Raw genomic sequence first — 16,093 nt, 5'->3', positions numbered from 1 at the left:
CCACTTCCAGGGGATGGAAAATTACACTCCAACTGCCTGCATCTACAGTACATTTCTTGCTAAAGTGTGGGAATGTCTTCTAAGTGTTTGCATAGTATCTGACAGGGCATGGGTTCAAGCTCAGTATTTACCTAGTTATGTTTGAGAAACTGCCTAGAAACCACATCCAGATTGCCTGGCTTACCAGCCCTCATTGTTAATCTGTGAAATAGGTTCAGTCTGGGGAGGGGCTGCCTCCCCAAATCATGGACACTGTGCTTCAGTGCATGTAGCTATCTGCATGAGTTGTTACTTCAAACATTAAGTTCAATTAACAATTAATTTACAAAGCAACTGCAAAAGCAACCGACATTGAATGTTTATGCTTATCAAAATTTGAGTCCCAATTAAATCTCAAATGTTGTGACATATATAAATGGATGAAGAGAGACATCTTCACACTTTATCAAGTAAAGCATTAGTACTAATGTGAGCTCTAAAGTTATATTCCTCTACCGCCAATGTACTTGGCTATAATGTTAATGAACAGAAATAAGTTGGGGTTGGGGAGGGGGGGGGGGAGACAAGCAAAAGTTGTATCTATTAAATCAATCGTGCAGATGCATACAATGAACTTTTGCTGCTACTGCTGAAACTTTATTAACATGTAATGCAAATTTTGCACTTGTATCAAATTTGTTGCAGTGGAATGCACTTTATTTCCTAGAGAGAAAGGTGACTATGTTCATCTGTATCATCACCATACACAAATCAATTAAATGTAACTTGTTGTTTACTGCAAACATATCAGCAAATATGGATTTTCCAATTTTTTTTAGAAATACGACAGATGATTCACACAACTTACAATATCAATAACAACATCTTTGTGGAATGTTGCTCTCCACTCTGCAGCAATTTTAGACACATGTATGACAGCTTCAGGGTCATCTGAGTTGACATGGAAGATAGGTGCATTCACCACTTTGGCAACATCTGTAACGTAATTTAACAGTTACACTTAGTATGCATTATACACACCACTAGTGCATACACATAACCAAAAGTAACAGAATACAAACCAGTGCAGTATGGGGATGAGCGTGAATGCCTTGGGTCAGTGGTGAAACCAATCTGATTGTTGAGTACAATATGAATGGTACCATGTGTTGTGTAATCAGGCAAATCAGACAAGTGGAAAGTCTCATACACTATGCCTTGACCACAGAATGCAGCATCCCCATGTAACAGTATGGACATAACCTATTACAGGAATGTAACACATATTTTCTCATTAATTTTTTTAATTAAAAGATATACAGTTATCTGCAGCAACAGATAACAGTGATGAACCCTACAACTATTTAAAAACAGACAAAATCAAAAACAACATTATGTAAATCAACATCCGAGTATCTTCATAACCAAAGAGAATAGACATGAAATAACATTCCATAATACTTCAGCAATCAAAAGTTGTCTTACCTTCTTTCCTTCTCCATCACCACGGTAGAACTGTTCAGCACGAGTCTTCCCCTGAACAACAGGATCCACAGCCTCAAGATGGGATGGATTGGCTACCACAGCTAGTCGCATATTTTTGTTAGTCACACGGTTCAAACGTTCAATGTAAGTACCCAAATGATATTTGACATCACCTGACCCCTAAAATCAGAAGCAGTCTCACTGCATGAGCTATGTACCATGTACTAAATTAGTCCACTTTTGCCATAAATGAAAGGCAACAAGCAGAATTTCAAAAAAGCTACTCAAAGCAATTACATATGCTTAATTAGTACTACAGATTAATTCTACATTTTCTGCTGGATACCAAGCTTGACATGTAAATTGCATTTTAGGGCAAATATCAACAACAGGTGAGAGGTAACACTAACAACCAGTCTCAAAAATTAGAGAAATATGAAAGTAGTACCAAAAAAAAAAAAAAACTAAAGTTACTTTAAAATGGTTTACTGTACAAAATAAATAAACTGTGAATCAACTAATATTGCCAGTAAAACTGAGCACTGGATGGGGGAGGGGGGGGAGGGGCAGTGACAGTAGGGGGGGGGGGGTAGGACAGTAGGGAAGCATTTGGGCGGAAGGAGGGGGGTGCACACCAGAGTTGCTGTGAAATATCAAGAGGGGAAAAAGGAAACAAAACAGAGTCTGAACATCAAAAGGAAAAGCATCCTTTGTAGCAAACAATGGGAATCTGACATGAAATATAATAATATGAAATGGACAGATTGCTACTCACCAGACAGGAGGCATTTAGTGGCAGAAGGGTACATTGAAAGAAGACTGCTCAATATTATCAGCTGTCAGACTAACAAGGTGAGGTCCCCAGTGGTAGGGTTGACTTTCTGAAATCATCTATATGGTGATGTAGATTAAGATACCAGGTATCATAACCTGCAGACATTCACCCTGGTGGGCTCTTGTTTGTAAGTAATCAACAGAAAAAAACTGAATTTTGTGCAACAGTAGTGTTGAAATAGTAATATTGTATGGACTGGTTGCGTGATGTAATGGACAGCGTAAGATCTTCACATGCAGAAGGTCAGGGGTTTGACTATTGTTGGGTGCATGAAATTTTTTTATTTTTAAATCTTTATCAAATATACTTTGATTACTGGTATTAATTTAATTGGTTTAAAGGTTATTTTTATTTCTATTCCTTTGTTATCGTTTTAACCATCATAGCAAATTCTTCATTTCCTCTTATTTTTCCTTCCTGTCTTTCTTCCCACTTGAAATCTTTGTTCATGTGATTTTAATTAATCAAAAAACGGAAATACCAGGATGTAATGTAACAATATTATGAACAGGAAAGTTGCTACTTACCATACAGCAGAGATGCTGAGTCACAGATAGGCACAATAAGATTTTCCAATTAAAGCTTTTGGCCATTAAGGCCTCCATCAACAATAGACGACAGATACAGATATGCTCACACAAATGCAGCTCACACACACAATACCAATCTCAGACAACTGAAACCACACTCAATCATGTTGTGTGCTTTTAGTTGCCCAAGACTGCAGTCGTGTGTGTGAGTTGCATTTGCATGAGTGTGTGTATGTGTGTCTGTCATCTATTGTTGACAGTGGTTTTAATTAACTTTATAAATTAATTTCAATTTAATCTCTTATTTTATCATCTCATTTTTCCACCCATGTTATTGCATTCACTATTTCTACTCCTTCCTCATTTTGCTCGATTTCATTTCACTTATAATCCTTTCTTTCACTTAAATCTTCATTCGCATTATTTTTTTCATAGTAAGTAGGCATTTAAGTTATTTTTGTAAGATGATTACCATCTACAAAAACGCACATTTGGTCAGAAAACACATATTTTTGACACCATTGCACAGTCAATAAAAACAGATCATTTCATATTTTGTTTTTCAAGCTGATGTGGCATTTTCAAATATTTAAATATTTTAAGGGATAAATATAATTAAATTCTGATTGGAAAAATAATGATATAAAGAAAAAATGAGAGCAAGTGAAAAAACTGATATGACAATTAAAACGATATAACAAAGGAATAGACATAATAAATTACATTCAAACCACTTAACTGAATACCAATAATGATCACAGTAATTTTGATAGAGATTTAAAAGACATAACAAGATTCAAGACCATGAACTTCTGCATGTGAAATTCTTACACTATCCATTACATCACCCAACAATACTACTACTTTAACACTATTGAAAGTCACACAAAACTCCGCCAATTACTTGCAAACAAGGGCCCACCAGGGTGAATGGCTGCAGGGTGTGATAGCTGGAATCTTAATCTTATCACTGTATGGATCATTTCAAAAAGTAGATCCCACTGTTGGGGACCTCTCTTTGCAAGTTGCTCTTCAGGTGTAGACAAAAGACTCTCACACGCATGCATGCATGCATGCACGCACGCACGTACGCGCACCCACGCACACACACACACACACACACACACACACACACATGCACAACCCACTGTTCTGGTTGCTGAGGTTGGACTGCAGACTGCGACTGCACCCAATGGGAGAAGCAATCTGTAGGTGATGGGGATAAGGAGGAGGCTGGGGTGGGAAGAAGAAGGGGAGAGTTCGCAGGGTAGGGGAGGGGGAAGGGGTAGTGCTGATGGGAGCAAGCACGGATGTGGTCGGGATAGGGTAGGGCTGCTAGGTGCAGTCAGGAGGTTTCAAAGCAGGGGGGGAGTAGAGAAGTGGAGAAAGACTGGGTGTACTGGTGGAAAGAAGGCTATTTAGTGGTGGTGAGGTATCCCCTTCCCTGTTCCCTTTCCAACATTACACAGCTGCCTATTCCACCAAACTACCAATTTTTCCCCTCTTCTCCAGCAGTTCTTTTCCACCCCCTACCCCCAACAATACCTCCTGACTATGACCAGCAGCCCTGCTCCATTCTCACTACATCCGTACACGCTCCCACAAGCAGCACTAAACCTCCCTCCACCCCTACCACCTACCATGCTATCCCTCCCCCTCCCTACCTCAGCCTCCTACTTACACCTGCCACTAGCAGGTGCAGTTAAAATCTGCACTCTGGCCTCAGCAGCCAGATGCAGTGGTGGTTCTCTCTCTCTCTCTCTCTCTCTCTCTCTCTCTCTCTCTCTCTCTCTCTCTGTGTGTGTGTGTGTGTGTGTGTGTGTGTGTCTATCCTTTTCATAATATTGTCATTATTCTATCCTGGACTTTCCATTGTTTGATGTGCAGAACAAGCTAAAAACACCTCAACAATGGAAGATTGTACAATGTTAAGAAGTCATTGTTTTGTACCTTTCAGTTTGGCAACCTACTCAGCAGCCTATTTTCATCACCTCTGTATAAAGTGTCCAGTTTCTAAGGTGCTGGAGCTAAAGACCATTGTGTAGCGCATCATAATTGTTAACATTCTACTGCACACCCCTATGGCTGGTGCCACTTCTCTGCTCCAATCGCCATCATCTGTCTTGATTTTCGTCAATATTCATATTTTTTCTTTCCATTGTCTCCTCCTCTTCATCTGGCCATTTTGGATTCATGGTGACCCCTTTTCTTGTGATAGGGTGGTATCCAACATAGTATCCTATTTGGTACCCTGTCTTCCTTTATCCTATTTACATGGGCAAATCAAACTGGCTGTTTTCTTGCATGTTGTTACAGATATATCTATCCATTTTCATCCTTTAATGGATTAAGTCATATTTTTATCCTAACCATCCTAATACAGCTTGAACTTCACCTTTAGTAATCCATTTCAGTGGCCAGCAGTTCATTCTGATTTCTAGTTTGCTAATGTATCAGGCTTGTGTTCCATACAAAACTATGATCTGAATTACAGCCTTATACATTCTACTCTTTGTTGTTATTCTTATCTTCCCATTCCATAGAACAGAATTCATTATGTTTGTACAGTTTGTCCTTTATTAATCCTGCTAGTGCTTTCATCATTACTTGTGCTCTGTTTATTAAATAATACCTCAAGGTATTTTGCCTTTCCAATGGCCAAGTACTCATATTACTTCATGTTCATCTTCCTGTCAGCCTTACTGAATTCCTCTTTAACACTAAACTGGCAGAGTTTCTGACATTCCTGAAAATGCAGAAAGGGGTCATTTTGAGACAGTGTAAAATAGTTTCCTATTCACCTTAACCAAGTAATTTACTTTAGTGTACATTAATCTGTAATCTTTTGTGAGTTATTATAATAATGTGGCAGAACTGCCAGAAAATATTAATATCTTTGGTTTTTGGTACTTCATTTTACTTACTTTGGTTGTTGACTAGCTGGTGTGAGACATTCGTCATGACTGTTACTGTGATTGTTGAAAACTATTGCTTTGTGTTTTGATTTATCTAGTGCCAATAAAAATATTACATAGTGAAAGTAAATGGTGTTTTCTGTGTTATAAGAATAACACTCGCCATACTGGTGACCTCCGACACTCAATGTATGTCCGGTTCGACAATGTGGCCGTTTACTTCGACATCTCCACATCGCTCACCTTCCGCTCCTGTCGGACTAAAACATGATACTAAGATGCCTCTACACTGCCTTTCCATGGTTTCCTATGCACAACGCCACCAACAACTGGGATAAAATTGGAAGATAAGTACGCCGTGGAGTTTTCTCCGTCATCAACAATGCCATTGTGGACTCTTTCAACATCGTCAGTGATGTCACCTGCTATGAAATCTTTATCTACGTTCATCTATAACAATCCAATCATGAGTGCTCTGCCTAAATTTGTGACTCACAGTGTGTCGAATGTACAACCTCCTGTGACATGTAGTGTGCAACAGTGCCCCAACACTATGAACCTCACAGACTTTTCGAGCCCACAGGTCACTTGGAGCTCCCCATATATTGCTGATAAATCGGTTTTGGACACATTTTCTCCACACCCACTACAAGACTCACTACAAAAACAGATGGGTACAAATTTCAGTGACAACAATTACTGGTTGGACAGTTGTCCCGCCCTGACTGTTTCTGCAGCCCCGGCTGCGCCTGCCGCGCCTCCCGCGCCAGCCGTGTTTAAACCAGCTGCCGCGAGTGACAGCTTCATAAACACTCCGCCACTCCCGTCCGCTTCATAAACACTCCGCCACTCCCGTCCGCTGTGCTATCAAATCTATTACATTCATAACACAAGAGTGAGAAAATTCTTAAACTACCAAGGTTCACGATGGACAATCCGCATACGTGGTTTATTTTGGCAGAGACTATATTCACCGCCCTAAACATTGATTCAGACAGTGCTAAATTTATTCTAAACATTGATTCAGACGGTGCTAAATTTATTGCGCTTATTAATGCCCTAGAGGACCACACTGAGTGGGTACAGGACTTTGTGCTGTCGGCGGCCCCCGCAAATCGTTATGCACTGGCAAAACAAAGTCTGTTTTATACATACTGCAAGATGTACATCTCGAAGACTCGACTCCTTCACAACTGTGGCGATGTATCAGAGCAGTCTTCAATAGCAAAACTATGCCAGATGAAGCTTTACTTTCTTTCTGGGTTGCAAAGCTGCCGCAAGCTATCCAACTACAGCTCCTATCACACGATCAGGAATGTCTACAAGCGAAATTATTGCTGGCCGACGTCGCATATAAGATAATCAACAAAAGAAAGTTATCTACGTGGGCCTCCCTCCATATTACACCTCCCCCATGTGGCAGAGGCCGATCTTTCCTAAAAAACAGACGGAGTACACTGGCTGAGCACCAGATTCCACACCGTCCTTCACCATCCCATACCACAGCTTCAAGTGACGTCCTTCACCCGGTAACAACACAGGATCAGCAAGTTTATCCTCTCTGCTGGTATCACTCCGTTTATGGTAATACAGCCAGGAATTGCCACTCACCCTGTGCAATGCGCCCAAACACGCACGGCGGGCCACTATAGGCGCACCGGTCCGCACTGTGACGTCAAGTTGCCTAACAGATCACAGGCTAGTACTTCCGAATTATTCTCTCGGACGTTTGTATATCCAAGATATAGCTTCTCAGAAATGGTTTTTAGTGGACACTGGTGCCGATGTGAGTGTCATTCCATGTTTAATGGTCACTTCTACAATCAGGCATTTGCCTCAACAAATCAGAGCAGCCAACAATTCCTCATTAAAGGTTTATGGTGTAATGCAACTTCGCATTTACTTCGATGATACACATAATTATCAATGGACATTTTCAGTAGTATAAATCGACAAGCCAGTATTAGGATTGGACTTCTTAACTGCTCATAGCTTTTCTTTGGACTTAATTACACCTGCCCTCTGCTCAGTGGATTTTAAACAAAAATTTTCGGCGAGATTTTCCCCATCCACGCCGACAGAATGCAGCTCAAATACGTTCTGTCAACAAGACAAAGAGACATTTTCTATTCTATCTGAGGAGGTCAAAGCTGCCGTAGTGAACTTAGTTATGCAATGCCTTGAAATCGACCAACTGTTCGAAGACAATGCAAAGCTACTTCAATGTTGTGGTGTCCTGACTGATGAATTGCGTGGGCTTAGAGAGGAGATCGAGATTAAAAGTAATAACACACACGAAACTACATGGGACCTGCATACTGCACCGCTGTTTATATGCAGCCACAGCAGCACCTGCCACGACCTGGACAGCGAAGACGGCAACCTGGCCAGCAACCCCCCACCCTGCGCTTCACCATACGCCTTTCATCAAAACACAGAGGCGACAGCTGTTACAGGTGACACCGCGCATGCGCGCGCAACGATTCCTTCATGCAGTAACACCATAGTCAATGGAACCCCACCGACTGTCACACAGCGCAGCTCCATGGACAACACTGCAGCTTTCACTGAACTACCATTCAATGATAATGTATTTCAGGTTAGTTCCCTTTCATACTTACCACGCACCGACGATAACATCGCTCCTTCCTGCATCCCTCCACGTATTTTGGCCACATCTATTCACAAAATCAAGACCATTACTACGGGCGTCTGTCACAGGCTTAACACAACTGAGGAACCGCCTGTCCGTTCTCGCCCCCGACGCCTCAATGCAAAAAAAATTACCGTTGCCAAAGAATGTATTAATGAACTTTTACGCTCAGGTATAGTCCGCCCCTCAGACAGTGCATGGTCTTCCCCAATACATGTCATTCCCAAAAAGGACAATTCCTTTTGACTCTGTGGAGACTATAGGCGTTTGAACACCAGAACAATACTTGATAATTACACTGTCCCACACCTCCACGATTTTTCACAATCCATGTACGGTGCCAATTTTTTCTCTGTGTTAGACTGCAAAAAGGCATACCATCAGATTCTGATGCACCCAGAAATATCCCCAAAACCGCTATCATCACCCCATTTGGACTATATGAATATTTGTTTATGCCTTATGGATTGAAGAATGCCGCCCAGACCTGGCAAAGATTCATTGACACCATTCTACGTGGCCTTAATTTTTGCTGTGCCTACCTAGATGACATTATTATTTTCTCCACAACTGCCAAGGAACACAAACAACACTTCCAACAGGTTTTTGATAGATTGGCATGACACGGAGTTGAGATTAATCATGACAAATCCCAACTGGAGAAGCCAGAGGTTATTTTCCTGGGACATTTGGTCAATAATGAGGGCATTCGTCCCACCTCAGATATAGAGTACCACAAATACTTGACCTTCCCTTCCCTCAAACCTATAAAGAGTTACGTAGATACCTCAGAATGGTAAATTTTCTTAGACTCCACATTCCACATGTGGCATCTTTTCAAGCCCCTCTCACTGAGGCCTTAAAGGGAAAGAATACCACAGGTGACAGACACATAGAATGGGATCAGACCATGCAGCGAGCCTTCGACTCGCTTAACTACGCCTTGGTGAACGCTATTACCCTGTCTCAGTCTCACCCTGATGCTTCCTGACAATAACCACAGACGCTAGCGATAATGCCATTGGCGCAGTTTTGCATCAGACCCTACCAACAGGTACCACACCGCTGGGTTTCTTTTCAAAAAAGCTCACCGAAACGCAAAGAAAGTGGTCCGCATTTGATCGTGAACTTTATGCCATTTATGAGGCCATAAAGTACTTTCATACAGATATTGAAGCCCGACTTGTGACAGTTTACACAGATCACAAGCCCCTTGTTGAGGCTCTCCGTAAACCAGCATTAGAGGTACTACCCAGAAGGTTTCGCCATATGGATTTGGTATTACAATATGTTTCAGACTTTCAATACATGAGGGGTAATGACAATGTTGCAGCAGACTACCTGTCACGCATGTCCTCCCTGAAGACAGCTATTGTACCTCACCTTACGTTTTCCACAACCTCGATCGCATGCTACCCCTCCGGTTTTCATCCACCCACACCTCAGTTCTTGAAACTATGTGATGCTTAGAGAAGATGCCATGTGTCCACCCCTTGCTCCACACTACACTGGCCCATACCGGGTCCAGCCGGCCGGAGTGGCCGAGCGGTTAAAGGCGCTACAGTCTGGAACCGCACGACCGCTACGGTCGCAGGTTCGAATCCTGCCTCGGGCATGGATGTGTGTGATGTCCTTAGGTTAGTTAGGTTTAAGTAGTTCTAAGTTCTAGGGGACTTATGACCACAGCAGTTGAGTCCCATAGTGCTCAGAGCCATTTGAACCATACCGGGTCCTGTCACGCTCTGAAAATACTTATACGATCCTCTTTAAGAACAAACTATCTGTCGTGTCCATTGAGTGCTTGAAACCAGCATGGATCCTTAACGACACCGACATACACGATAATGAATTTGTTTTGCAGGAAACTTCAGAGGCCTGTCCTCTCCCTTCTCCACAAGCTAATCAAACACTCTCTGCAAGTCAAGGCCCCCCTCTTCTATACTTCACGCCTCCGAGTGCCAGCAGTAATGAACTAGTGTTTCAAGTGAACTTGAGTGACTATGATGTGGACTCTATAAAAATACAACTTGTGGACACTTTTCTTTTTTTATTTGAAATTCAAAACAATTCTGTGCCATCTGACCAGAAAGTCATTAAGCTATTACAGTGCTTCAATGTGGCTCCGGGTACTTCACAAAATGACATTTCAGCCTTTGTAGACTCCAATAATGTTTTATTTATAAGAGTAACCCCCCTTCTCCGTCATCTTCCCCGAATCCTCCTACCCCTATTGCTATCACCCGTGCTGGCCGCACTGTACGGCCACCTCTCAGACTTCAAGATTACGTCATGCCTTAAATGTTTACCTTCCCTTTACCACTTACTCCTCATCACTCCTCCTATGCACTCCGCGCTCCTTGAGGGGGGGGGGGGGGCAGGGGGGGGGGCTCTGTGGCAGAACTGCCAGAAAATTAATATCTTTGCTTTTTTGTACTTCATTTTACTTACTTTGGTTGTTGACTAGCTGGTGTGAGACATTCGTCATGACTGTTACTGTGATTGTTGAAAACTATTGCTTTGTGTTTTGAAAAATATTACATAGTGAAAGTATATGGTGTTTTCTGTGTTATAAGTATAGCTCTCACTATAATAATTATGTTACACGCTAATTTATATATTACTTACTTATTTCAACAAATCTTACTTATTAATATTGCTCATGCTAACAAGCTTCCCGAACAGTAATAATTAACTATCTGTGTAAGATTCTAGGCATATTTAGTATATACAGTCCATATTATACTCACATGTGTTTTACACACAAATTTGTTGTTTTTTACTCAAGTCACTGGAATCTGCTACACACACCACAGGTGATTTCTGTTTTATGTGCACGGCTTTGTGACACTTTATGCAGTTGTCGCTAGTCTTGTTGCCTTCACAGAGGCCAGTTTGGCACTTCTTTCACTTCACAGATGATTTTAGTCCCATGGCCTTTCGTTCTATCTTTCTTTTGTTCCTTTGAGTTGATTCACCTGCTGAAATATGAATTACTTCTCTTCCATGTTCTTGTTCATTGCTATTTTGTAGAAGACCCACGCATTTATTGGTGTGTGTGTGTGTGTGTGTGTGTGTGTGTGTGTGTGTGTGTGTGTGTGTGTGTGTGTCGGGGCTTATGGGCACTCAACGTCGAGGTCATCAGCACTCTGACACACATTAAAACAAACGAATGTGGACAAATTTAGTAAAATGGAAGCATACTTGCAAAGAAAGTGGGAAAAGATGAAAAATGATGTATAAGAAAATCAAACATAAGGAAAACGAGAAAGGAGCATCAAGGATGCCACAGGAAATTGTCACTGGCTGGCCACTTACATAAAATATGGGCGAGCCAGTCACCCTGTGAACACATTGAGACCCTCTCCCCCTAAAATTTTGGTAGAAACATTGGACAAGTCACAGAACCTAAAAACTTTAACCACATTGGTTTGAGTATTTCCTTAAAGAGATGTCAGATCTGCCGGCAAGTCAGCCACGGCACACTGGTCAGAAAATACATTGCAATCCAATAAAATGTGGTGCATTGTGACCTCCATGCCACAAGTACGACACATTGGAGTGTCCTCTTGCCGGAGCGGGAAGCCATGCGTCATAGGACTGTGGCCTATCCGAAGCAGAGTGAGGAGAACCTCATCCCATCTACGTGGCTGGAAGGAAGTACAACACACATGCGTTGTGAGCTTGACTAAACGGAGCTTATTGTCAGTCATTTCCAGCACTCATCTTCCCACCGACGCATGACTCGTGAGCTCAACAGTGAGGTGAGTGCATGCAGGGGGATGGCACACTGAAATACTTGCAGACTGAGACATACCTCCTCGGCTGCGAGATCTGCCTTTTGTTCCCAGCAATGCCAATGTGCCCTGGAAACCAACAGAAAGCCACCTCAACCCCAGTCATTGTAGATGTAGGAGGGCATCCTGGATGGTCTGGGCTATTTTATCCGCTGGATACAAATGTTGCAAAGAGTGAAGGGCACTTGGTGAATCAGAACAGACAAGAAATTTAGGATGAGAGGAGTGTCTCATCTGCTCCAGTGCCCACAGGACCGCAGACAATTCTGCATCAAAGGCAGTAAAGGCTTCAGGCAGTTGGACCTTGAGGAGACAATCCGGAAAAACAACAGAGCAACCAATGCAATCCGCCTGTTTCAACCCATCCGTAAAAACAGCTATATATCCATGGTGCTGAGATAAAAATGGCAAAAAAATTTGCATTAAAAACAGAAGCAGGAGTGCAATCTCTCTTGTACCACGCCAAATCTAAAATCACTCTGGGCCTCTCCAGTAACCAGGGTGGCAGGCAGTTCAAACCCTGGATTTGGGGCCATACGGGCTCCACACCAAAGGACTCCAGCACATGCTGCACACGGATCCCAAACGGCATCATGGGCTCGGGGACTGTGGGAAAAAAGATGGTCCGGAGGTGGATGAGCAACAATATGGTGAGTGGCTGAGGTTGGATCTGCAAGAAACTTACACACCTGGTTCACCAGGAGGAGATGCCATTGGATGATAAGTGGCAGTTCCCAGGTCTCAGCACAGACGCTGGGTATGGGACTGGTCTGATAAGCACCCGTGGCCAGTCGAATCCCTGCATGGTGGACAGTGTCAAGGACCCGCAAATAAGAGGGCCTCGCTGACTGATACACCGTGCACCCTTAGTCCAGCCGCAAGCACATAAAAGCCCAATAAAACTGGAGGAGATGCACCCTGTCTGCTCCCCAGGACCTGTGGCTGGGGCACTTGAAGATGTTCAGTGCCTTGAGGGTTCTGGCTTTCAAGTCTCGCAGGTGTGGCAACCATGACAATCTGGAGTCAAAAATGTGGCCCAGAAACCACACTGTGTCTCTAAAATGAGGGGTAGTGTTCCCTATATGCCAGGCAGGCAAATTAAAAGGACAACGAGAATGATTAAAATGAACACACACACACACACACACACACACACACACACACACACACTTATCAGCAGAGAACTGACAACCCGTCTTTGCAGCCCACTCCTCTAACCACTGCACTGTAAGTTGCAACTGATGGCTCACCATTGCAACACTGGAGGAGGAACAGAAAACAGCAAAGTCATCCACAAATAAGGAGCACTGTACTGGACTCCTTACTGTAGATGTTATACTGTTGATGGCTATGGCAAAGAGGCTAACACTTAAAACACTGCCCTGGGGGACACCATTCCCCTGCTCAAATCGATCAGACAGTGTGTAACCAACTCGGGTCCGAAGAAACTGCTGAGACAGAAAAAACTGAATGAAAATGGGGAGGTGGCCATGAACTCCCCATTAATGCAGTTGTGTGAGAATACAGTGTCTCCAAGCAGCATCATACACTTTACTGATATAAAAAAATATGCCAATACAGTGATGCTGATGGAGGAAAGCCTGCTGAATAGCTGCTTCTAGAAGAGTCGGGTTGTCGACCGTGGACCAAAATTTTCGAAATCCACACTGAGAGCGGCTAAGGAGTTGCCTGGTCTCTAAAAGCCAGAGCAGACAACAGTTAACCATCCTTTCCAGGGTCTTTCCTGGCTTGCATTGGCAGCAGTTTGTGCAAAATGCTCGGCCAGCATCTGAACAATGTTTCTAAGTGTTGTTCGGAGGCACCCCTGGTTCAACACTGCAGCTATCGTCTGTGTTTACCGAAAATCCTCCGGATGGCTTCCCATACTTTTCAGAAACAAGTGGAATGATTGATGGAGTTCAGGAACTCATGCCATGGCCACTTTTTGCTCTCTTTAATGACACAGTGAGCCTTGGCTCTCGTGATTCGGAAGGATGGGAGATTGTCCACTGTTGGGCAGCATTTAAACCATCAAAGAGCCGCACGGATGGCTAAATGGCACTCTTCTGTCCACCAAGGGACAGGTCGCCTCTGAAGAGGACCAAAAAACATTGGCATGGATAGATCACTTGCGTGATGTGATCCATCGATTTCTGGACACTGTCACAGAGTTCAAACATGGCCAACTGGCCAACCAGTGTCCAGTTAGCCCTGCGAATCATACACGTTGGTAGCTTCTGTTCCAGCAGCACACCACTGAATAGCTGAAGGTGGATCGGGAAGTGGCCACTGGAATGAAGGTTGTCAATGACCGCCCAGTAACAGAGTTGGCGAGGGCTGGAGAGCAGAGAGATAGGTTGATGGCTGAGAATGCTCCAGTAGCAGCACAGAAATGAGTTGGAGTACCAGCATTTAGGAGGCACAGCTCTCAAGATGTCAGGAGGCTCTCCAAAACTCAACCCCAACGGCAAGTAGACGTTGAGCCCCTCAGGACACGGTGGGGATTGAAGTCTCCCAGGAGGAGAAATGGTTGGGGGTGTTGCGCGATAAGACCTGTGAGAGCCTCAGAGTCTACTGTATCCAGTGGAGGTAAATAAAGAGAACACACTGTAAGCTGCTGACATGCTGCAATTTCAACCGCAACTGCTTGCAGGTTGGTATCCAGGAGAAAAGCAGAGGAGTGGTGCCCATTACTGACAAACACAGCAACCCCTCCTTTGGCTCTTTCCCCAGTCAGGTCATCTTTGCGATATAGGGAATAGCCCCATAGCGCAGGGGCATCAGATGCTTTAAAATGTGTTTACTGCAAACACAAGCACAGAGAGTGTTGCTGCATTAGGAGTCTCAGTTCCTCCATGTGCATACTGAATCCATTCATGTTCCACTGTAAAATGGAAGCCATCTACCAGGGGGGTAGTACTTTCATCCTGACTTTCTGATGGAGAGGGGAGCTCACAATGGATGGAGGCTCAGGTTTGGAGCAAGATGGTTGTCCCAATCTGACATTGAGCTCCATAGCCTTTAAAGAAGAATTGACAGATGTGAGAGAGGTCAATGTTGACATCATCAGGCTGTTTTCTGCCCAGTTTATTGGCAGCATGTCAAAAAATACTGTAGAAGACACACACTGACCATCTCTTACGTGTATCCTTTGTAGCGTATTTAGATGCCATTTAATCAACTACATCCATCCCATACTTTGTTGCATTTTATAATGGTAAGGTGCTAGGTTTCTGCTTCAGGAGGCAATGGACTCAGAAGAATGATATTTTTATTTTTATTTTCATGGTATACAGACATGGTGCAGCCTATGTTGCCAATCTGTCACAGAATATTGGGCAGAGTACTTCAGCATTTGCCTTTCTTACTTTCATGACAGTTCTTGTTCAGTGCATCAACTAATGAAGTTTTCTAATATTACCTATCTTAAGTTTTCTTTTAAACAATGGAAACTCCAGTTAGGAATATCAACAATGTAGGAAAATATAGATTTCTACTTACAATAAAGACAACATGCTAAGTAGCAATCTGTCTTTTCCTACATTGTTGTTAAGTTTTCTTTTCTTTGAGCTGCTTAGCAAGATGAAGGCACATGAAAAAAATGTTTGTCATCATGTTTCTTCCTTGATTTGGAAATGGTTCCAGGAGACTTAGAATGACTTACTCACTGAATGACTGCTTCTCTCTATGCATGTCTGCTTTCCTGAGATATGGCAAAGCATTACATATATATTCTGTTGGGACATAGGCAACAATCCAGAATTTGATATCATTGTCAGATGTGTTAGGCCTGAATTGAAAGAACCTGCATCTTGTTTTGCTCAGTAACAGCTGCTTGACAATGATTATTTTTCTCCTCTGCAGTAAGAATGAATACAGTTTTTAATTAATTTTCCCCACAT

The 16,093-nt window shown here is 42.9% G+C and overlaps 1 protein-coding gene across 1 annotated transcript in view; it reads right to left on the bottom strand.

The window, feature by feature from the left end:
• Positions 1 to 16,093, bottom strand: part of LOC124711735 (2-oxoglutarate dehydrogenase, mitochondrial-like) — a 178,774-nt gene that overhangs the window by 79,791 nt on the left and 82,890 nt on the right. Inside the window, exons 6-8 of the mRNA XM_047241947.1 lie at positions 1,465 to 1,644; positions 1,062 to 1,242; positions 848 to 975 (exon numbers count right to left, since the gene is read on the bottom strand). Coding sequence (XP_047097903.1) covers positions 848 to 975; positions 1,062 to 1,242; positions 1,465 to 1,644 — 489 coding nt within the window. The remainder of the gene's footprint in view (positions 1 to 847; positions 976 to 1,061; positions 1,243 to 1,464; positions 1,645 to 16,093) is intronic.

This window comes from Schistocerca piceifrons, chromosome 8 (genome assembly GCF_021461385.2).
Source record: "Schistocerca piceifrons isolate TAMUIC-IGC-003096 chromosome 8, iqSchPice1.1, whole genome shotgun sequence".
NCBI classification, from domain to species: domain Eukaryota; kingdom Metazoa; phylum Arthropoda; class Insecta; order Orthoptera; family Acrididae; genus Schistocerca; species Schistocerca piceifrons.
Note: the sequence above shows the minus strand (reverse complement) of the source record. Positions and strands in the feature narration are given on the sequence as shown.